Source organism: Schistocerca serialis, chromosome 9, assembly GCF_023864345.2.
Source record: "Schistocerca serialis cubense isolate TAMUIC-IGC-003099 chromosome 9, iqSchSeri2.2, whole genome shotgun sequence".
Taxonomy (NCBI): Eukaryota; Metazoa; Arthropoda; class Insecta; order Orthoptera; family Acrididae; genus Schistocerca; species Schistocerca serialis.
This window is the reverse complement of record NC_064646.1, coordinates 323,083,934-323,108,974: the sequence shown is the minus strand read 5'-3', so window position 1 is coordinate 323,108,974 and position 25,041 is coordinate 323,083,934. Positions and strand designations below refer to the sequence as shown.

Below are 25,041 nucleotides of genomic sequence, written 5' to 3'. Positions count from 1 at the left end.
TTTCGATTCCCCCTGAAGGGAGCCAGCTGGCAGCAGCTTAGTACGCTACTCTTCAGCCTACAGAATTTGTTTTAAAAAAGTGGAGATAATAAATAAGAGAGGCAGGTGATAAAATCGATGACTTAATGGAAAAATTGTGAAACTTAAAACATAAAACAAAGGGTTGGTGATGCCAATAAAATACACAGGAAGCAGACAGGTAAAACAATAGACAGACAATTAAAAAACACGGCGACAGTTTGGTTTCTATTCACAAGGGATATAAAAATCACATCCAGCAACAGCATGATTTCTGTTCGTAACACTTTGGAAAGACGCACAGCACTGAACACTACTCAAACACTGCACTAAAAAGTTGGCACAAATGTGACACACCACAGCCGATGGCAGATGGGGGGAACCTGGACAGATGAGGGGAAAGAAAAAGGTGAGGAAGAAGAGGAAAAACGAAGTGGGGGGGGGGGGAGGGGGGAACGAGCCAATGGAGAACGAGGACTCATAAGAGAGGGGGGACCTGGGCAGATGTGAGAGGGAGTGGGGAAAGACAGTGGAGAGGAATGCAAAAGGACTCGGGAAAGGGGAGGGGGGGGAGAAGGGAAGCAAAGAGAGTGTAGGTGGGGCAAAAACAGAATGGAAGGTGGGGGGGAGAGGGAGCCCGGGGAAAGGACAGGGGAAAGGAGGGAGAGATGAGGACCAGAGTTGATAGGAGGGATAAATGGAGGGAGAGAGGGCATCATCCAGGAGGGGGAGTTGACAGAATCCACCTTGGGGAAGGAGATGAAGGGTGTAGAGATGGAAGGTAGGGGGGACACAACAGTATAGGTGTGGCAGAGGGCGAGGGTTGGAGAGGAGAGGAGCAACCAGGGGATGAGGGGGAACAAGGCAGCGGGAGGTGTAGAGTATGCAGATATGTTCGAGGAATAGGAGCAGATGGGGAAAAGGAATCAGGTCATAGAGGATTCACGTGGGGGATGGGAGGCGTACACGGGAGGCAAGGCGGAGTGCATGACACTCGAGGATATGGAGGGACTTATAGAATTTGGGAGGGGGGGGGGATATCAAGGCAGGACTGGCAAAACAGAGGATGGGACAGATTAAGGATCTGTAGGTGTGGAGGATGGTAGAGGGGTTCAACCCCCATGGCCCGCCAAAGAGGAGTTTGAGGAGTCAGAGGTGGTTGTGGGCTTTGGATTGGATGGAGCGGAGATGAGGAACCCAGGTGAGGTGATGGTCAATAGCGAGGCCAAGATAGGTGAGGGTGGGGGAGAGGCGGACAGGATGGGCGCAGATGGTAAGGGAGAAATCCAGGAGCTGGAAGGACCGAGTGGTACGACCTACAATGATTGCCTGGGTCTTGGAAGGATTGATTTTCAGGAGCCACTGGTTGCACCATGCGGCAAAAAGGTCAAGGTGATTCTGGAGAAGGCATTGGGACCGTTAGAGGGTAGGAGTGAGGGCAAGGAATGCGGAGTCATCGGCATACTGTAGGAGGTGTACTGGTGGGGGGAGGGGGGGGGTTGGGGCATATCTGCCATGTACAGGAGGTAGAGAAGAGGGGAAAGGATAGAGCCCTGGGCACACCTGCAGAGGGGTAGAAGGTGCGGAAATTGGCGTTATGGATGGCAACATAGGAGGAGCGGCGGAAGAGGAAGGAGGCAATCAGATCGACATAGTTGACAGGAAGTGCATATGTCTGGAGTTTAAACAGGAGACTGAGATGCCAGACAGAGTCGTAAGCATTATCTAGGTCGAGGGAGACAAAAATGGCAGAGCGATGGGAGTTAAGCTGGAGGGAGAGGAGAGGAGAATAGTGAGGCGTAGGTGCTGGTCATCGGCAGAGAAGGAAGGTCGAAAGCCACATTGGGTGTTGGGGAGGAGGTGGTTTCGGTGGAGGTAGTGATGGATGTGGTGGGTAAGGATGGATTCCAAGAGCTTGCTGAACGCTGGGGTGAGACATATAGGGCGATAGGAAGAGGCATCAGATGGAGGCTTGTTGGATGTGGAGAACATTAAGATATGGGAGGTTTCCCACAGGTCAGGGTAGAAGCCGGTGGCAAGGATGACGTTTTAGAGGTGGCAAGGACTGCAAGGAGGAGGGCAGTGTTTGAGGTGGCGGTAGGTAATGCGGTCGTGGCCAGGAGCAGTGTTGCGTTTAGTGTGGAGTGTGAGGCTGATGTCCTGTGTAGTGATGGGAGTGTTAAGCTAGGAGCAAGGGGAGGAACAGAGGTATTCGTACGGTCGATGATGAGCTTTAGAAGCTCTTGCTATAGGATCTCTTTGGCTTAGAAGCCGCTCATTGGCTAATAGCCTAATGAGTATCATTGATGGAAAATATTTTTTGCCCAGGATGTGAGAACCACAGATATACATTAACAGGCTGGCAAAGGTGCATCTTTTACTGAAGCCTGACGTTTGGTGAGGTAAGATGGCGGTGTTAGCAAGTTTGTATATTGCACTACCATGATTTTCTGAAATCAAATGATGTTGTAGCCTTTACGAGGTGGTCTCTTAAAGTTCTGCAGTTGAGTGAATATTCGTGTCCTGGTCGAATCATACACTGTAGAATCAAGTTTCATATACAAGCATTTAAAGCAGACGGTAGTTTTCATAAGAACACTCAAATAAATAAAGTCACTTGTTCTCAACGACAAATAGCACGTTCTGCTTATAGGAGCACTTTCATAAGGAGCATACTATTCAAGGAAAATCCGAAGTTGATCAAAATGGGTTGAAAGCATATCATTGAGCTACGTCTGTTAATAGTAGATTTATGTAACCCCCTGAAATGTACATAAACTATTTAATCATTGCCAGTATTTCAGATAAGACAAGATATAATGTAATTATTTAGTATTACATGCAGCACAAAGGCAAAAGTGCGTAAGATGTTTCTAGTTATTGTTGCATTGTGACATGTTCATTTCCTTGTATCTTCCGTCTGCTGTATGAGAAATTACAACCAAGCACGACGCATTTTTAACTATTTTGTCAACGTAGTTATGTCATACATATATATAACAACTTTTGCACAATTTCAGTGCAGTAATGTGTGTGTGTGTGTGTGTGTAAGTACAATCTAACTTCTGCACCATTTCAGTGCAGTAATGTGTTAATTGTAAATAAGTATTATAGTAGTTGCATTACACGTTTATTACCTTATAAATAAATAAAAAAAACTTTTTTATTTTAAATTCAGTGCATTAGTATTTTAAAATGGCTCTTTCATATAGTGTTCATTAGAAATGACGATCATTCCACTTGGGACCTGTGGAATGGTACATTAGCTTATTTGTTTTAGTTGTAAATATTTGTCATGTATTGTTGTTTTCCTGACATGTTCTACATCCTGGAGGACCTCCTCACTACGGATCAATTGGAATGAAAGAAAATCTAATCTAATTTTATCCATCCCTATTTTTTACGACTGTTTTATCAGCAAATAAACAGATTTTTACACGTCCTTTGCGCTCGCCGCTATATTGCTAACTAAAGTGCTGGTAGTAACGCCGATGATACTGTATGCGGCGATGCCAGTGTATTAATGTACGTCTGTGGTGACAACGCCTCTCGATGGTGTGCACGAATGATATAAGTCTGTCGATAAACTGAAGAAGGAGCGAGCAAGTCCCCACTCTGCCAACCCAGCTACGTCACGAGGCGCTTCTCGCGGCGCGCTCTTTAAATCTGTGGCGACGCCGTGTACAGATAGATACATCTCGGCTGCGCATATTTTTATACGAATGCATTAAGACCATAAGGAATACAAAAAACGATAGTTTCTTCCTAAACACAACATTATAGAATAAATAATATTAACATAAGAACGGAAGTCAGGATTCTACTACAAACATAGAATCAAATGTCTGTTCATCTGAATGTATGTTCCTCTATTGCTATTCGTAAAACGAACCCCACATAATGTAATCAGTCTGTAGAATTTAAGGCTTGTTCTTACTTCGTGTTCCTACTAAAAGGTAGAAGTTTTCTTTGAAGGACTGTATTGGAACTTAACAATTCTTTGCAGCATAAAGAGTGTTTAAAAACTAAGCAGTAATTTCTAATTTTGTGTGTTGTATTAGTCAGATTTGCACTACTTTTTGTCACTGTTTTCATAAACATGTCTCAAAAGTATGTGTACAATGTTATCCATATCGGGTATTAACTCTGTTGTCAGCTGTCAGGAAGGTTACATGTGTTTTGGTAACATCAAAGTTTATTTATTTTGTATAAAAATAAATTTGACAAACTGGATTTCATTTTCTTATAAGAATGGAATAAAGTGTATGAAATTTATAGAAATGTTAAATACTGCTTTTGGTGAGCCTGTTATGGGTAAACCAAGGGAAGACAAGTGGTACAAACCTTTCAAAGCAGGCTTTTAAGGACAGCGGTTTTACAAGCATGGATGAGATTAAAAATGCGCAGTTAAGAGACCTATGAACTATCCCGAAGAAACAGTTTCTATAGTGTTTTGGGAATTGGAGAGAGCACTGGCATAAGTGTGTAGTATGTAATGAGGAATTTCTTGAAGAGGATAACATTGCTATAGATTAACAAATAAAGTTCTTAACAAAAAATAAAAATTAATATGCAAACGTAGTTCGTATGTCAAGCTTTCTGCTTAGAAGTCCAGAATCAGTGTACATGTTTCGAAGGAAATTTCACCAGTATTTAGAAAAGCTATTGCGCACATGTTTTAAGCACTGTGTCTTAGAATCAGGTGAATAGTGACCAAGATAGAGATTTAGTGTTCCATAAGCAGCAGGGGGTATACGTGATTTTGAAACTGTCTATAATGATGGGTTTCCTCCCAAAATTATTAGTTTTCCTTCGTGGCGATTCCAGTAAACAATGCGGCTCATTTTTGCGTTCCTTCCTTATGCGTCCTATTGCGCGAGGCTGACGTTTGCATTAATTGCAGCCGTTTGATTGGGACTGGTAATATTAGCCAACAGTTCTTTTTGGGTTTTCTCTTTAATACACGCTGTAATAACATAAGAGACGATCGAACGCTCGTTACTCCACAAATACCTCCTCTTCTTACAAGGGAACCTCCCCATCGCACCCCCCTCAGATTTAGTTTAAGTTGGCACAGTGGATAGGCCTTGAAAAACTGAACACAGATCAAGAAGTTGTGTGGAACTATGAGAAAAATAAGCAAAATATACAAACTGAGTAGTCCATGCCAAAATAGGCAACATCAAGGAAAATGTGAGACTAGGAGCGCCGTGGTCCCGTGGTTAGCGGGAGCAGCCGCGGAACGAGAGGTTCTTGGTTCAAGTCTTACCGCGAGTGAAATGTTTAATTTTTTTTTATTTTCAGACAATTATTATCTGTCTGTCAGTCCGTCCGTCCGTCCGTCCGATGCGATGTATCTGCGCTGCAGTATGGGGACGCTACACCTAAACAAACATATGTTTTGACAGAGCACAGGGAAAACTGTGCGACTGTGAAACTGTTGCATTCATTTGTTGCAGTTTATGTGACAAACTCTTATGTTTTCATCACTTTTTTGGGAGTGATTATCACATCCACAAGAAAACCTAAATCGGGCAACGTAGAAGAATGTTTTTACCCATTCGCCAAGTGTACAAGTTAGGTGGGTCGACAACATATTCCTGTCATGTGACGCACATGCCGTCACCAGTGTCGTATAGAATATATCAGACGTGTTTTCCTGTGGAGGAATCGGTTGACCTAAGACCTTGCGATCAAATGTTTTCGATTCCCATTGGAAAGGCACGTCCTTTCGTCTACTAATCGCACGGTTTTGCGGTGCGGTCGCAAAACACAGACACTAAACTAATTACAGTGAACAGAGACGACAATGAACTAACGGACAGATCATAACTTTGCGAAAATAAAGAGCGTAAACTTTTCACTCCAGGGAAGACTTGAACCAAGGACCTTTCATTCCGCAGCTGCTCACGCTAACCACGGGGCCACGGCGCTGCTGAGCACACGCTATCCTTGATGTTGCCTACGTTGCGCATGGACTACTCAGTTTGTACATTTTGCTTATTTTTTTCATAACACACAACTTCTTCCTGTTTTCTCGATTGATCTGTGTTCAGTTTCTCAAGGCCTATCCACTGTGCCAACTTATAACTAAATCTGAGGGGGGTGCGATGGGGAGGTTCCCTTGTTAGTATTCTGCACATTTTCTTGCAATGCTAGACTATTATCCATCACTTTCGGATTTGGAAGTATATCAGTAAGTACACGAAGTTAACTCACTGGCACTGGCAACTAAGATCCCACGAACAGAAACGATATATATCACTGCACGCCGATCTACATCGCTAGACAGATAACAGGCAACAGATTTTGGGTGCCCCTGTAGGCCGGTGGCAGCGTTCTTCCATGAAAGGCCACTTCTCCCACCAAAAGCGCTGCTCGATCTTGAGTTTACAGACAGACTGTACACGCAATGCAGCGCGATATACTGACCCCAGCGCCCCTGGTGGCGGGAGCGTGCAGCAGCGAGGGCGTGGGCGAGCGCGTCTGCGTGCCGACCGAGTGCAGGTGGACGACGCGCGGGTTGAACCACTCGCTGGGCGGGAACTGCGCCGAGAACGTGGACAGCTCGCCGGCCTGCCGCTGCTTGCGCCCGCTGCGCCGGAACAGCCGCGACAGCAGCGAGCCCTTCTCTGCAACACCACACCACACCGCAATCACACACCGACTACAGGTCAACACAGTATGCTCGTTACTAATAACCTCACTGGACAAAATATCAATCACGCATTTCAAAGAGCACACTGGTAGCTTTGGAGCGCTGTAGATCGGGTAGGTCTTGTAACAGATGGTCATGTGACTCTCCACTGCCGATGTAAGTCATGACAGCGATGATGATGATGTTTGGTTTGTGGGGCGCCCAACAGCGCAGTCATCATCGCCCGTACAAAGTCCCAATTTTTACGCAGTTCAATTTTTACACAGTCCAATCTAGCCACTGTCACGAATGATGACGATGAGGAGGAGGATGAAATGATGAGGACAACACAAACACCCAATCCCCGGGCAGAGAAAATCCCCAACCCGTCCGGGAATCGAACCCGGGACCCCGTGATCCAGAGGCAGCAACAATAGCCACTAGCTGCGGACAAGTTGTGAAATTGTGTATCTTAACCAATCAGTGGCATGGAATCAGTATTATAAGACAGGTCAAGAAGCTGTCGTCGTGTTTTGAGGTACTGCGAATACATAGAAAGAAGGATCCTTTATTGTATGATTATATGATAGCGGAACAAACACTGGTAGCAGTTACTTGTGTAAAATATCTGGCAGTATGCGTGCGGAACGATTTGAAGTGGAATGATCATATAAAATTAATTGTTGGTAAGGCGAGTGCCAGGTTGAGATTCATTGTGAGAGTTCTTAGAAAATGTAGTCCATCAACAAAGGAGGTGGCTTACAAAACACTCGTTCGACCTATACTTGAGTATTGCTCATCATTGTGGGATCCGTACCACGTCGGGTTGACGGAGGAGATAGAGAAGATCCAAAGCAGAGCGGCGCGTTTCGTCACAGGGTTATTTGGTAACCGTGATAGCGTTACGAAGATGTTTAGCAAACTCAAGTGGCAGACTCTGCAAGAGAGGCGCTCTGCATCGCGGTGTTCTTTGCTGTCCAGGTTTCGAGAGGGTACATTTCTGGAAGGTATCGAATATATTGCTTCCCCTACTTTTATCTCCAGAGGAGATCACGAATGTAAAATTAGAGAGGTTCGAGAGCGCACGGAGGCATTTCGGCAGTCGTTCTTCCGACGAACCATACGCGACTGGAACGGGAAAGGGAGGTAATGACAGTGGCACGTAAAGTGCCCTCCGCCACACACCGTTGGGTGGCTTTCGGAGTATAAATGTAGATGTAGATGCACCCGTGACCACACAATTAATGAAGTTTCGTGGTTTGTGCGTATGTCAATGCAAACTGTCCAACGTGTCTACAAGAAATGGTATACCACTAGCAGCCGTGTACAGATGTTGAACAAACACACAGCAAGAAATGCATGCTTCAATATAAATGTGGATGCTACCGAAGCCTGCTGGTTGCCCTGTTGTATTTCACCACGAACAGTACCTATGCAATGTCCTCAATACGTCGCAAGTGTCAGCGTGGTCAGAACAGTGCTCTGTGTAGTAGCGAGCTAAGTTGATCCAAAAGTGGGAAAACTGTTGTGCTCGTACAATGTGCGCTTCTGTAACCGAGGAAACCGAAAGGCTTTGTGTTTCAAGAGGCGCCATGTCGAAGATTTGTACCAACCGCATACGGGCAAAGCGGAAAAATATCATATGGTAAGTCATAATGCAGACGAACGTTTGTGTTGAATGACTGTGACAGACAGTCATTGAAGAAGATTATGATGGAAAATGAGAGGACGACAACTGCAAAAGTCAATGTCGCACACGAGAACACTGTCAGCTCCAAAACAACACGAAGGGACCTCCATAAGCAGGGAATTACTCGACAAGCTGGAATTCCAAAACCACTCATCACTTATGCCAATCGCCCTAATAGAAAACTGTGGTGTCTAGGCTATGAAATCTTGACTAAGGAGCGATGAAACAAAGTAATTTGGTCGGAAAAGTCATGTTTCACGCTGTTTCCAATTTCTGGCTGAGTTTATTTCCCAATTAGAAATTACAATTAGCAGAAGATTTTTGTCTTGGGAAGCAAAACCAATGCAGAGTGGCAGCAACAAGAAAAGAATTTCTGAAAAAGAGAAAGTTGTTAACATAGAACATAAATTTATGTGCTACGAAATCTCCTTTGATGGTATCCATCTGGAGTGCAGCCTTGGGCAGATGTGAAATGAGGACGACTAACAGTTCAGAGGAAAAGAGAATAAAAGCTTTTCGAAATCAGATGATAGAGAAGAATGTGGAAGATCCGATGGATAGATTGAATTAGGGAAGTGGAGCTACTGAACCGTTTTGGGCAGAGAAGAAATGTACCGCATTTCAGCAGTTCAGACAAGAAGGCAGTGGAAACTTTTGAAATATGGTGCTGCAGAAGAATGCTCAACATTAGACGGGCAGATGGTATAAGTAATGAAGAGGTACTGAATCGAATTGAGGGAAAGAAGAAATTTATAGCTCAGCTTGACTAAAAGAAGGGATCAGTTTATAGAACACATTTTAAGGCATCAAGGAGCATCAAGGAATTGCCGGTTTAGTGATGGAGGTGATGGAGGGAGGTGTCAGGGCTAAAGTTGTACAGGGAGAGGAAGAGTATAGTAAGCAGGTTCAAATAGATGTAGTTTGCAGTAGTTATTTGGAGGTTAAGAGGCTTGCACGATTCGATTCGAGAGTAGCGTGGAGAAGTGCATCAGACCAGTTTTCAGGACCGAAGAACAAACAGCAGTGTAGTAACGATACAGGCCGATTCAGATGGCCCTAATAGTGTCGTTTTATGCAACCCATACTACGTCTGTATCAGGAACGGTATCCAAGAAGGTGCCAGTCACGTAACCGATTTTAGTTCCTTCTCGGAGGTTTGGGCGACTGTTGGCAAATGGGATCATACTGTAAAAAATACTAGTGAGGATTGGTCACGAGTTACTAGGTATTTTTGGACCAAGATATACCTTACTTCTGCCATACTTTTCCAAGAGTCTCCAATCTTTCTTTGTATAATTAGCGATGTAGTCGTACAGGTTTTGGATGTCTGTATAGGTTAATCTTTCGTCAATGGTTCAGAAAATTTGCCATATAAAATGTGTTTCACCGTAGGAGATATCAAAATGGAAAACACGAAAGTAACTTTTCATTGGATTATGTACCGGAAAGGTGTTCCTTCCACACTGCACATTTTGATATCTCCTATATGAAGAGGGTGTCTGTTCTTTCGGACATGTCCGAGAGAACATATACCATATTCACACACACACACACACACACACACACACACACACACACATATATATATATATATATATATATATATATATATATATATATATATATAAGGCTCACCGGCCATTTCACCATCTTCTTCTATGTAGATGCACAGACAGTGCCCGAACTCTTCCGGGAATCGGCAAAAAGCCCCGAGTAATGAGTATTATGGGCAGGGGCACTATGAATATAGTGCGGGACAATAAGTTGGGAATGGGGTCACACGGGAGGCGTGCTAGAGGTAAGTCCCTGTAGTCGCACTATCTCCTGTGTCCTCGGTGGCTCAGATGGATAGAGCGTCTGCCATGTAAGCAGGAGATCCCGGGTTCGAGTCCCGGTCGGGGCACACATTTTCAACTGTCCCCGTTGACTTACATCAACGTCTGTATCCAGCTAGGGGTATTAATTTCATTGTAATTGATATCTGCTGTTAATTTCATCGTTTCTGATGGTGTAACACAGCTGATAAGAGAGAGTTTTTGAATCATTTACGAAAGTGTAGACTGGCAATGGCAAGGAAAGCATTTCTGAAGAAGAGAAATTTGTTAACATCGAGTATAGATTTAAGTGTCAGGAGGTCGTTTCGGAAAGTATTTGTATGGAGTGTAGCCATGTACGGAAGTGAAACATGGACGATAAATAGTTTGGACAAGAAGAGAATAGAAGCTTTCGAAATGTTGTGCTGCTGAAGAATGCTGAAGATTAGATGGGTAGATCACATAACTAATGAGGAGGTATTGAATAGAATTGGGGAGAAGAGGAGTTTGTGGCACAACTTGACTAGAAGAAGGGATCGGTTGGTAGGACATGTTCTGAGGCATCAAGGAATCACCAATTTAGTGTGGAGGGTAAAAATCGTAGAGGGTGACCAAGAGATGAATACACTAAGCAGATTCAGAAGGATGTAGGTTGCAGTAGGTACTGGGAGATGAAGAACCTTGCACAGGATAGAGTAGCATGGAGAGGTGCATCAAGCCAGTCGCAGGACTGAAGACCACAACAACAACAAACGGAAGATTAAGTAATATAAACAGAATAGACCTATAGAGACATCCAAAACCTCTATGAGTACATGACTAATTACAGAAAGAAATATTGGAAACTCTTGGCTAAAATGGCTCTGAGCACTATGGGACTTAACTTCTGAGGTCAACAGTCCCCTTGAACTCTGAACTACTTAAACCTAACTAACCTAAGGGCATCACACACATCCATGCCCAAGGCAGGATTCGAACCTGCGACCGTAGTGGTCGCGCGGCTCCAGACTGTAGCGCCTAGAACCGCTCGGCCACACCGGCCGGCTACTCTTGGCTAAGTATGGGAGAAGTAATGTACATCTTGGTCCAAAAAATACCATATAAATCATGGCTAACCCTCAGTTGTAGTTTTTACACTATGATTCCGTTTGCTAATAGTCGCCCAAAGCCCTGAGAGGGAACTTATATCGACTACATGTTAGTCGCCTGTCTGGATATAGTTCCTGATACAGACGTAGCGAGGGTTGCATAAAACGACATCGGTAGGGGCAGCCGAATCAGCCTGTACGAGAGTTTGCGGTACTCACTCGGTGGCGAAGCAGTCTCGGGCTGCGAGTCCGCGGCGTTGCGCGCGGGGAGGTGCCTGAGGGATCCGCAGCGCACCAGCGACGAGGCGAGCCGGCGGGACCCCAGCAGCCGCAGCGAGTGTCGGCGCTCCAGCCGGCCCGGCGGACCCGCTGACTGGCTGCGGCGGGGAGCGCTGCGCGCGTACAGCACCTTGTCGTGCGGGTTGCCTGCCACACAGGAGAGCGCCAACACGTCAGCAGGCGTGTTCTACAGCAGCGGCGGAGCGCCCAAACCTGATCACTAAGCAAACTACTCATTTGTGTTCATAACTAGTACATTACTAATTCTATTTTACAAGTAGCAAATGTGCAACATACCTAGGGTGACCAGACGTCCGCATTAATCCGGAAAGGTCCTCCTTTTTAGCTCTTTGTCCGGGGTCCGGGCGGATTTTTACAGTGTCCGGCTTTTTCGCAAAGTTGAGCCTAATACAGTTAAATTTACAATTCTTCCCGTTCTATTGCTCTTTTCCTAAATACTTTAACTATTGGCACAGCCTTCGTGATAAACACGCACGAAGGCGGTGTTAGTAGGTGCCACCAGGATTGTCGATGTTATTGTTGATCTACTTATAAAGCGAAGACAAATATCGATTATTTAAAATTTTCGTTTCGTGTCTTCACTTTGTATTGGCTTGGCTTCCTGTAATGCACGTGTGATTTGTAAGTGTAATTTTTAACCGAGTGAGTTACGTAAAATATTTGGCTATGCCTAAAAGAAAGTGTACATTTTCTGATGTCCTTTCCTGCAAATATCCGGCTTTAAGAAAGGGAGAAATGAATTTGAAGCGGAATGTAAGATATGCGGAGCTGGAACGTACGTCTCAGTGGCCAATAAAGGTAAGAAATAACTCGACAGATTAAATGTCATGGTTTTATTTCATTGTTCGATAGTCATCCAATTAATTTGTATTCGGAAGGTTAAAGCGCAGTTTACATGTCGTCAGCTGCTGCTTGAATTGTATATGTTGGTAGCTGTGCGTCGAATGAAGGGGGGTGAATGGTCTCACGTTTTTCGCTTTGTAAACAATTTCGTGTGTTGACATAAGAAAACAATTGACGCCACACTGTCACCACAATCAATGTTTTTAATTTTTTTTATGTTGCTCAGTTAGTCACTACCTGACCATCAGTAACAATTAACTACTAGTTTTACCGGTAATTCCCGGCAGTCACGTGACTTGTCCAAAACTGACGGATGGTATCCACATCTGCAGTTGACTCGTTTGATGTGTCTTTTTTCTTATTTTGTCCTCCTTTTTAAACAATTGCATCTGGTCACCCTAAACATACCAGTTATACAGGGTGTCTCAAACCTTTTGGGTCAAGTTAAAACGGGTGACATGTAGGTCCACAATCGATTATACGATGGTTGTCCAGAAAGTAAGTTCCGATCGATCGCGAAATGGAAATCACTGGGAAAATCCGGTAAAGCTTTGCACAGATGTGTTGAGAAGTGTCTTTAGTATGTCTGTCGATCGAGTCGCGTCGCTCTTTTCAGTTTTGAGTGAACAGTGAGCACGTAAAGACGTGTAGGGAATAGCGTCTCCCTCCAAGTATGAGGGCCTGGTTATAGATTTCGCCTGTGTCATGCAGCCCACATAACACAACTGTCGAGCAGTTTCTTCTTCGTGCCAATTCTCGGCCGCACACTGAAGAGGCAATGAAGACGCTCCTGGAGCGTTTCCGATGAGAAATGTTTGATCACCCATTTTGTATCCTGCCTGGAAGGCGGCGCGTGGGTCTGCTCCTGTAAATGGAATGGGTAGGCCGAATGTAGGAAGTGAGCAGGAGCAGGTGAGGTAAGATTCTCGGTACAGATTTTTACGTGAAAGTACATTTAATTATTAGTCAATGAGATACGTAACTTTACACTGAAGAGCCCGTAGGTGCGAAACCGTATTCCCGTCGTAAGTAGATACATAGTCTCAATAGCAAGCTGAGGTTGAAGCGATGTTTCCAGGCCGTCTGCTCTTGATGAAATGGGCTGAATCTGGAGCGGAGCTCGTAGAGCTCAACAGCTCCGGCTAGAGGGCGCTGTCGTCGGTGTCTCGCAGTAGTGCCAACCTAGCAGAGCGCATCTACGTTGTGGCATCGTAGCTATCGATACCACATCCCACAATACCGTCCCGTAATTGGCTCGCCCTAAGTCTCATCTCTGCTCACAAGAACCGCTGGCTATGAAGACAAAAATTTTCCACAGACAACTAGCTGCAGACCAGTGCAGATAACTGGCCGAAAGCACAGGCGACTACTTTCTATGACGAGGATATTGGAAAGTTGATACAACACTACGACAAAACTTGAAGTTGGAGCGGCGACTATGTAGAGAAGTAGGTGGAAGGTGTACCTAACTGTTGCAAATAAAACGTTTATGGTTTTCACTGTGGTTTACATTTCGCAACCGATCGGAACTTACTTTCTGGACAACCCTCGTATCTGGATAGGAACCGATGGAAACGCATATTTATTGTGTCAAGGATATACACAGTGTACACCCCATAACAACAACGTAGATCATAGTAAGTGTTCAAAGCGACGAGTGCCAATCTCAATGCATGTACTGCAATGGCGCATGCAGTTCTGCAACACTCTCGCCAAGATTCGGCGTGTCTGTTGTACACTGGACGGATATGTTTTCACTTCTGTCAATGGATTATCCATCGCAGTGCTCTAGTACTGACCTTCGTACAGCTTGCATTGTTTACAGTATGTACTGTTCGCAGATGAGACCTCATTCACCTGTGGTGGTGTCTTCAACAGCCAAACAGCCATGTGTGGAGTGATGACAGTCGTCATGCCACCGACATAAGTGAACACCAGAAACAATTATCTGTCAAAGTATGGGCGGGCATTTTTCAAGATCACGTAATAGGACCTTATTTTCTGGGCCCACGTTACCTGATGTTCCTGCGAGATACGCTGTCACAGTTCTTGGAGACTGTTGTCTGCGGGAAGATGTGGTTTTAACAAGACGATGCACCAGGCCATTCCGATCTTAATGTCCACGAGCACTTGAACAACACGCACCCTCAGCGTTGGGCTGGAAGGGGAGGTCCTGTCCCATGGCCAGCGTGATCGCCGGATCTCACACATCTGGACTCGACGCTGGTGTACGAAACCCAGTAGAAACATATGAAGTCCTAGTTGCTAGGGTGCTCTGTTCGGCTACCTGGAGACCATTTGAAGCTATTCATGAGTTTCATGTTCCCATCGTTTGAAGAACATTCTGGAGAATTCGAACCAATGACTTGTTCACCCATCGAACATTCATGGGACATAATCCAGAGGTCAATTCATGCATAAAATCCTGCAGCGATAACACTTTCGCAATTATGGACGGTTATAGCTGCAGCATGGCTCAATATTTCTGCAGCGAACTTCCAACGACTGGAAACTTCCTGGCAGATTAAAACTGTGTGCCGGACCGAGACTCGAACTTGGGACCTTTGCCTTTCGCGGGCATGTGCTCTACCACGACTTGTTGAGCCCATGCCACGTCGAGTTGCTGCATAACGCCGGGAAAAAGGAGATCCGACACGATGTTAGAAGATATACCATGACTTTGGTCGCCTCAGTGTATAGGTTGCACATTTATATGGGGTTTGAGAAGACGACTGCACAAAAACTACGAGACAGAAGTATGACCCATATCACTGAATAGTGCATCTCTCCAAATTTTGAATCGTAATGTGTGTCGTTGCGCAGTTTCACTGGGGAACAGCCGTATCATTTTATGTACACAAAGTATCCGCTCCGTACCGTCCTATATATTTAGTTCGTTCCTGCAGACAGGCAGCAGAGTGAACAGATTTCCAAAGCAGTCAGCTGTCGTTGGGCTTACCCAGGCAATTAGTGTCTGTGAATTAAGATTTGCACGTGTGTCGACGTTCGCCTCGTTACAGACCGTGCCCATATTGAGCACCTGTAATGTGAGTTAAAAAGTTGGAGAAATGCTCTATCAATGATATGAGTATGTTATCTTTATATCTTGTAGTTTTTCGCGGAGTTGTCGTCTGACGCCCTGAGGGAAATTATGAATGGGCCTGTAGTTTTGGTTGCCTCCGTGCCGTCGTGTCCGATACTGTCACTCTTCAAGTTAAGGAGTGTGGTCAGGTGTAATGAAATCAAGGATAAGCGAGTAGCCGGCCGGAGTGGCCGAGCGGTTCTAGGCGCTACAGTCTGGAACCGCGCGGCCGCTACGGTCGCAGGTTCGAATCCTGCCTCGGGCATCGATGTGTGTGATGTCCTTAGTTAGGTTTAAGTAGTTCTAAGTTCTAGGGGACTGATGACCACAGCAGTTAAGTCCCATAGTGCTCAGAGCCATTTGAACCATTTTTGATAAGCGAGTAACCTGTGCGTTGGATCATTAGCCAGAAAGCCCTGGTAGAGTTAAGTTTTCCCTGGTTTTCTGACTCACTGAACGGCAATTCTGGAATAGTTCTCTTGAAAAAACTACAGTCGGTTTCCTGTCCCCATCCTTCTTATCCAAACCTATAGTAAGTACCTAATGACCTTGTCGTCGACTGGACGTTGAACAGTAATACTTTTAAAACGTTTGCATCTGCATAATGACAAGTGCAGCCATCAGCACAGATATACTCTATCCACTCTACATTAAAAGGCGATAAACGGCATACCAGCAAAGCCATACAAGACGGCAGAGGGGGCCCGTGTTTGAGCAGACGCTGCAGTAACTGACTTGTAGTATCTGTTCAGACAGCCACGGAAGATGTGGTTGGCATCTCCCTCTTCACCGCAATCGCATACTGAATGGGCACCTATCCGATGCGATGCAGGTGGTTCCGCTACCAGCCATGATTGAAGGTGATGCGTGTTTCAGTGTTCTTGAATCTTCTGGATCATCGATATTTCGAGAGCCAGAAGTCAGGTTAATTTTAACATGATTTCTGCCTTCGTATTTTGAAGACCCTTGCCATTCTACGTTCCACATCTCTCTGATTACTAGACAGAGGACCTTCTGTAAGGTCTCTCCCCCTGTCGTAAGCGACCACCAGGTCTGCTGTTCATTTTTCGAGCAATGTCGCACTCATCGTTTCCTCAACACATCGTGGCATTGTGATTCCTAGTTGTGAATTTCTGTATCAACTTCATGATGTCATAAGCAATTCGACGACTGTTTCGTCCACTGTATCCAATCTCAGTAATTCAAGTGCTGACCTGGGAACGGAGGGGATAACGATCTGATCACGCAGATGCATCTCGGCATATAGAAGCCCCCGTTGTTCAGCGATAAGTTCTGCTGTCATACTCGTTACTTCCTTAGACACCATGAATTTCTTATCCTAGTAAGTACAATATCCTTCTTTGATCGCCGAAGCGTTGGTGTAGATGAGCCTTGTGCTTGTGTAGTTGGTTGATTGCAGAGATTATCATTCAAAACGCACATCGTTTTGGTATCCATAGCCAAAGTTCAGGTCGAATACAACTTGTGATTCCGTACAGCGAAATGCCAGACTGATCACTGAAAGATCGCACGTCACCAGTGATATGTGCAGTTCACTGTGGAGTCTATATAAGAGAGCCAGCTGTTATGTACGTGCGTCAGAATTTGCGGAGTGTGGAAAGAACCGTCGACAAACATAAGACTCAATTACGTGTTCGAAGGAACTTTCATCCCGTAAGTTGGTGACGTAACGTGGGAAGCAAGGTCACACGTATTGGCTGGGAACATCCTTTCTCACACAAGACCGTTGGGCGCAGGGCTACAGCATACCAACACAGCTCTCAAACCTGTCCTGACGTGGCCCACCGTCTGTGCTGATGACATCAGACACAAAATATTTAAATTACTGCTGAGTTACATTCACTCAGTGAGCCGTGTGCAAGTTGGTAATCGATGTGTTAAATTATGTACGACGTTAACTCCGTCTGCTTCTTTCCTTCGCTTGTAGTCTCGTTAATTCTTCGAAGAGCATTTCCTGTTGGACTTTATAAGGAAGACAGAACTTCAAGGAAGGGATGAAGTAAGATTGTGGTTTTATGTCCCATGGTGAACGAAGTCATTAGCGCAAGCAACATTTGGGAAAGGAAATCGGCCGTATGTTTTTCAAGGGGACCACCCAGCGGCTTCCCTTGACGAGGTAGGTGGGGGGCGCGCCGTAAGCGGTGGGCGCAATTACAGCATTGGTCACAGGAGTCGCACCGTGTCGTCTTTTCAGACGAGTCCCGGTTATGTGTACTGTATCAGCACGGACGAATCCGTATGTGAAAGCTCTGAGGCAAACGAACGTTGCCAGATTATGTTCGTCTTCATTATACTGGGCGCAGGAGAAGGCGTGGTGGTGTGAAATGCCGTTCGGTACACAATACGATCATCTCTGGTTCACACTGCCGGCGATTTGGATAGCAGGCGTCACATTTCTGACGTGTTAAGGCCGCTGGCTGTGGATCTGCGCGGTCTCTGTGACGTTATTTTGCTAGGGGGTACAACAAATAATGCAACACCGTTTTTTTTCTGAAAGCACGTTGGTTTTATTCAGGAATCCAATACATCAAATGACTCCCCATTCTTTTGGCTACAAGATCCTCTTTTACGATATAATCTCTGTTCAATGCGACGGCTTTACCTCGCCTTACTGGGAAGCTCTGCATATCCGCATGGAAGCACTGTACTGGTAGACGTCGGAGCCAGTTACATCCCCATCCACGTACTGCTTCCTGAGGAGTGCATCCTTCATTGGGCCAAACAGACGGAAGTCGGAAGGTGCGAGATCCGGGCTTCATGGAGGATGAAGGAGAACGGTCCAATGAAGCTCAGTACACTTCAGAGTTGACCGTTGCACCATGAGAGAGGACATTAAGCAGAATAACCCTTTCAGAGCCCCATAAGACCGTCGCCATCACCTTACCGGCTGAAGGTGCAGCTTTGAACATTTTTTTCGGAGAGGTGGTGTGTCTCCACTCGATAGATTGCCGTTTTGTTTCCATCCGAAGTGATGAACACATGTTTCATCACCTTTGCCGACGTTCGACCAGAGCGTTATAGATATTCGTAGGTGCCTGTAGGATGTGCGTGGAGACCTGGCAGTGAACAAAAGCACGGTGAATCGTTGGGTGAGGCGTCTGTAATCATCAGCCTCGTAAAGCGCAAGCAGTTCGGCGCAGATGACCCGTCGTTGCTCTTTATTGTCTTCCGTCAGGCGCCGAGGGACCCAGTGGGCGTATTCCTTTGCGTACCCCAACTACTGAATGGGTGTGTTAGCACTACCATCAGAGACTTACAGTTGAGCAGCGAGGTGTTTGAGATCCGTCGATCACCTCGAATGAGAGTGTCCGCACGTTTCAACATTGCAGTAGTCACAGCTATTTGTGGCCAACCGGCACGCGTAAATCGGTTAGGTTTGCGCAGACTTGTTCCGATGATATCAGACACCTCGCCCAACGATTCAGCATGATTTTGTTCAGTGCCAGGTCTCCGTAGACACCCTGAAAGCGCCTATGAATATCTATGATGCTCTGGTTTTCCTCCAAAAGAAACTCAGTGACAGATCTCTGCTTGGAATGCACCTCCGTTACAGACGCCACCTATCGGAACTCAATGAAGCTTCGGGGACTAAAGTGGGAAGTTTTAGCGGTGTCTCACAACAAATTCCGCATTTTTTCAACAGTAACTGTCAAATAATAAAGCATGTTGCATTATTTATTGAACGCCCCTCGTACAAAAAATATCGCAAGACTGCATGTTGGATGTACTGTCCTGACCTGCCTCGAAACAGAGGGTGTCCGACGGTTTCTCCATGTCCCTCACCTACTGAAAATATCTGACCATGGATTGCCGACAGACTGGCACGCCACAATTTGTCAGCCACTACTACTGATGAGCTCTAGTAAAGCTTTGGAGCAGCACGCACCCCCATCTGTCATCCAAACTCAGTTCGACTCAATGCCCGACCGGCTTATACACTTTGTGGCTGGCGGAGGCGACAGTTCTGTGTGCTGAATTTCGCACTCCGTACAGCCCCGAATCACTTACAAACTGTACTGTACGGGAGTTAGACAAAACAACAGGAACACCGCGAAATATGCATTCTTCAACATAAATGCGGACGCGAGCTAAGTCTACAGGTGGTCCAGTTGTATCTGATCATGAACGGTACCTGAGCAATGTCCTTATTACGTTGCAAGTGTCGGTCGGGGTCAGAACAGTGTTCTGCGTAGTTGCAAGTGTGTTATTTAGGGATAAGTGAAGTCGAAAATGGGAAAATTGTCAGTGCTCATATGGTGGGTGCTTCCGCACCAAAGTAGCCGAAGCGTTTGGTGTTTCAAGAGGAGTCCCATCGAAGACATATACCGCATTCGGAAAAAAACATAATCCGTTATGTCGCTGAGCGGACAAGTCTGCGTTTTGAGTGATCGCGACGAACTGTCATTGAAGAGGATTGTGATGAAAACTAAATAGGGCGACAGTTTCAAAAGTCGCTGCGGGACTGAATGTCACATCCGCGAACCTTTTCAGCACCAAAAAACAAAGGGAGCTCCATAAGCCGGGAATTGCAGAGCGAGATGCAGTTCGAAAACCACGTATCAGTGATGCAAATGCCCCTAACAAGAAAATGTGGTACCGAAGCTATAAAACATGGACTGCTGAGCAATGGAAGAATATCTTTGGTAGAATGTCTTTGGCCGGATGAGTCTTGTTTCACACTGTTTCCAACTTCTCGCCAAACTTGCGTCCCAACAGTGAAACATGGCGGTGTTCGATGATTATTTGGACAACCATATCATGATATTCCACTGGCCCCGTGGTCAAAGGTCGCATTACTGTCAAGAATTATGTTACCATTTTGGCCAATCAGCTCCATCCCATGGTACAATATTTCTTCCCCGATGGTGATGCCGTGATCAAGACAGCTGGTATGGGCGCGGACTTGTTTTTGTGACCACAATGGTGAACTATCGCAGCTCCCCTGGCCATCGGAATCACCAGATGTCAAAATTATTGAGCCTCTGTGGTCTACTTTGGAGAGAATGATGCGTGATCGGTACCGACCTCCATCATCGTTACCTAAGGCTGCCATTTTGTACCGAGAATGGTATAACATTCCGTTGAAAAAAGGCGTGATGAAGTGTCGTATTTTGGTGTCTCCATATTTTTGCCCAACCCCTGTGCATATGCAATAAATAACATACTACCGTTTGCTACCTTTCCTGGTGTTTCAGTTCAATGACCAACAGTTTATTAGTAGATAGACAGATTGATTAATAAAAACTGCAGTTGAGCCACACAGGGAACAGGGACTACACAATGGAAAACTGCACTAGTGCCTTTAGGGCGTGGGCGAGGTGTTTATAAGCACGCACACATAGGAAACTGAAGCCAAAACAGACTCGGCGCTGATTCGAAATACACGTCTGGTCTGAGTAATGACGCCTAAAGCGAGAGTTCGGCTTTATGCCGGCAGCGACTGACTCACTACTCGTTCCCGCTGCCCGCCCAGTCACGCCGTGCAACCGACGTGAAATATTTGCAGACATTCACCGGCGATCAATTTGCATAAATGATAGCCCTTAGCGGTTGAAAGCCCTGCGCGGGGAAACTCTCAGTCAACAACCCGGAGCTTTGAGGAACTAACACCTGCTTTTGGGCATTAGTCATCAGACACATTGTTTCTATACGTAATAGATGACGTCACAATGAAGCGTCTAATTATAAGACAAAAACCGGGAAGCCTTTATTCAAAACCGAGTGAAAATGAAGGATAGATTACGCCTGTGGATGAAATGTTCACATACAATGTAATCAAATTCATTACATCATCATCTGATTGTACCATAATATAAACCGAATTGAAGAAGAGTTCCAAACGTGTGGTTCTGCGATCGCTTGCTGGAGTTACTTTACAAAGGACGCGAAAGCTAAATCCATTATCAGATAGCTAATGTACGGAAATATATCTTCGAGAAACGAAACAGCATAAGATTTTCCGGAATTAATGAACCATTCAGAAAAAACAACTTGACAAAGTCAGATATACGGTATGGTGGAGAGATCATGTAGTGAAATTATAGTTGTGTACTACTAAAACTACGGTTCGGTATTTTTGGCACAGTATATAAATGACGTAGGAAGTGGTAGGATTCCTGGTAGTTTTGGTAAGGAAAGAAATGTAGTTGAATGTGTGGGAGAGGAACTGGGGGCATATAATTACACTATTAGCCATTAAATTTGCTACACCACGAAGATGACTTGCTACAGACGCGAAATTTAGCCGACAGGAAGAAGATGCTGTGATATACAAATGATTAGCTTTTCAGAGCATTCACACAAGTCTGGCGCCGGTGGCGACACCTACAACGTGTTGACATGAGGAAAGTTTCCAACCGATTTCTCATACACAAACAGCAGTTGACCGGCGTTGCCTGGTGAAAAGTTGTTGTGATGCCTCGTGTAAGGAGGAGAAATGCGTACCATCACGACTTTGATAAAGGTCGGATTGTAGCCTATCGCGATTGCGGTTTATCGTATCGCAACACTGTTGCTCGCGTTGGTCGAGATCCAATGACTGTTAGCAGAATCGGTGGGTTCCGGAGGGTAATACGGAACGCCGTGCTGGATCGGACCGGCCTCGTGTCACTAGCAGTCGACAGGCATCTTATCCGCATGGCTGTAACGGATCGTGCAGCCACGTCTCCATCCCTGAGTCGACAGATGGGGACGTTTGCAAGACAACAACCATCTGCACGAACAGTTCGACGACGTTTGCAGCAGCACGGACTATCAGCTCGGAGACCATGGCTACGGTTACCCTTGACGCTGCATCACAGAGAGGAGCGCCTGCGATGGTGTACTCAACGACGAACCTGGGTGTACGAATGGCAAAACGTCATTTTTTCGGATGAATCCAGGTTCTGTTTACAGGATCATAATGGTCGCATCCGTGTTTGGCGACATCGCGGTGAACGCACATTGGAAGCGTATATTCGTCATCGCCATACTGGCGTATCACCCGGCGTGATGGTATGGGGTGCCATTGGTTACACGTCTCGGTCACCTCTTGTTCGCATTGACGGCAATTTGAACAGTGGACGTTACATTTCATTTTGTTACGCCTCGTGGCTCTACCCTTCATTCGATCCCTGCGAAACCCTACATTTGAGCAGGATAATGCACGACCGCATGTTGCACGTCCTGTACGGGCCTTTCTGGATACAGAAAATGTTCGAATGCTGCCCTGGCCAGAACATTCTCCAGATCTCTCTCCAATTGGTAACGTCTGGTCAATGGTGGCCGAGCAACTGGTTCGTCACAATACGCCAGTCACTACTCTTAATGAACTGTGATATCGTGTTGAAGCTGCATGGGCAGCTGTACCTGTAGAGGCCATCCAAGCCCTGTTTGACTCAATGCCCAGGCGTATAAAGGCCGTTATTACGGCCAGAGGTGGTTGTTCTGGGTACTGATTTCTCAGGATCTATGCACCCAAATTGAGTGCAAATGTAATCACATGTCAGTTCTAGTATAATATATTTGCCCAATGAATACCCGTTTATCATCTGCATTTCTTCTTGGTGTAGCAATTTTAATGGCCAGTAGTGTAGAACCGCACATCGTTCAGCGTTGAGGCCAATTCGCACTGGCCGTCATGTCACGTCCCGTCCCTTCAAAACATTCTGCAATGCATTTCAAATGGCAGCATCCATACAGGCCGTCCCGTCACGTCACGGTGCGACACCGTCAAGGTTTCTCGGGAAGAAAGTTTTGCCGTCTGACGTCATCCGTCCGTTGTTGATCACGTGACCCCAAGCTCATTTCTTCTTCATACACGGCCATGTACAGGTCTCAGTATTTCGTTTCGAAGTGGTTTTCGTGCTTCATATCAGTTGTTTTTTTTTATAAATTGTTTCATTTCGTTATTTGTTTTCTTAAAATTTATTATAAATGACGAAAGATTAATTGATGCAGTGAGGTAGCAGTCTGAATTGTCCCACATGAACGTTCTAAATTATTTGCCGTCTACTACACTTTTTTATACACGCCGGTACGCTATTTCATATCTTACAGTTAAATGCCTTGGCAATGTGGCTCCGAACTTGAAGTGAAATAAGTACAGTGGGTAGAATCAGATTTATTAGTAAGTGGAATTCATAGTATGTTGTCATGCATTTGTACCGTTCAATAAAGATATAGACTGAAACATTTAGATACTGCAAATTATTTTTTTAAATACATGTTTGTGCCAGGCTTATTTATTGTTAAGTGGCTTTCTGGATTGTGTGTGAAACAGTTTACCAATCATCAATGGTCAATATTTGTGGCTTCACTAGCTACCCCAGTACAAATAAGGCACTTGGACTATTAAAAGCCAATTACGAGACGTAAAGAAAATCTGTAACTCTTGAAGGTAAAGGTATTGAGGGAGATATGACTATTGCACAAAAATTTGCACTGGACCAGCAACTAAACTCAACCTTAAACAAACCAGTTTTTTGTGGGATGTGATGGCAGCCCGTAACACAGCATTCATTTTAGTAATTCTGAGTGCAATTTGACGGAACAAATGAAAACAACCTGATGCTCGGATTTCCTAAAAGATAAAATGAAGATTTCCCCTACTCGAGCTCTTTGTATAGTGTGTGAAATTCACCTTCTGTATCACTTAATGTCATTTTACGAGCCGGCCGCTGTGGCCGATCGGTTGTAGGCGCTTCAGTCCGGAACCGTGCTGCTGCTACGGTCGCAGGTTCTAATCCTGCCTCGGGCATGGATTTGTGTGATGTCCTTAGGTTAGTTAGGTTCAAGTAGTTCTAAGTCTATGGTACTGATGACCTCAGATGTTAAATCACATAGTGCTTAGAGCCATTTGAACCATTTTGTCATTTTGCGGACCGATACTCCTTTTTGTGCGTTTTGCATTTCTGTCTTCTTTCTCTAATATACATGCTATCCCTGCAAGCTGTAAACCATCTGAGTCCAATAAATGTCAGTTTCGTACAAATGTGGGCACCAGCATCGACGTACGTAAACTACCATGTTGTGCATGTCAGCTTTGCATGTAAAAACAGTTGAAATCCATCTTGCGAAGATCGCAATTCCCGTGAAAAGAACAGCTGAGGACAGCCATGCCAGTTGAGATCACGTGACTAATTGAGTTGACGTGCCGTGACCTGACGGACAAAGTGAACACACCTTGACGTGACGGTGACCTGACGTGACGGTACCGTGATGTGTACTGGCCTTTAGTCCAATATGTACTGCATACCCTTATAAAACATAAATTGCTTTTTTTAACTAATAAAAATTACCTTTTTGCCTAACTTCTACTATTTTATGTAACCAAAGCAATTTCTTTCGGTGGAAATACAGTTTACGCGTACAAATATAAAAAAAATATGTAATCGTTGTTATTATTTTGTACTCAATGGAACGCTCTTCACCATGTTCAAAAGCAAGAGTTTCCTGTTATTATTGATAAGTACGAACGTTTATTTATGACTAATAAAAACCTGTAATATGTGAGCTCTACGACATGCTGAAACGATGTTTGATATGTTTTTGTTCTGCTTTGTTTTTAA

The 25,041-nt window shown here is 45.1% G+C and overlaps 1 protein-coding gene and 1 non-coding gene across 2 annotated transcripts in view; one reads left to right on the top strand and one right to left on the bottom strand.

Annotated features, from left to right (window-relative positions):
• Positions 1-25,041, bottom strand: part of LOC126418867 (probable serine/threonine-protein kinase nek3) — a 373,287-nt gene that overhangs the window by 16,899 nt on the left and 331,347 nt on the right. Inside the window, exons 5-6 of the mRNA XM_050085864.1 lie at positions 11,467-11,673; positions 6,451-6,650 (exon numbers count right to left, since the gene is read on the bottom strand). Of these exons, the coding sequence (XP_049941821.1) occupies positions 6,451-6,650; positions 11,467-11,673 (407 nt within the window). The remainder of the gene's footprint in view (positions 1-6,450; positions 6,651-11,466; positions 11,674-25,041) is intronic.
• On the top strand, positions 10,175-10,248 carry Trnat-ugu (transfer RNA threonine (anticodon UGU)). Its single transcript has one exon. It is a non-coding gene; the product is annotated as a tRNA-Thr (tRNA).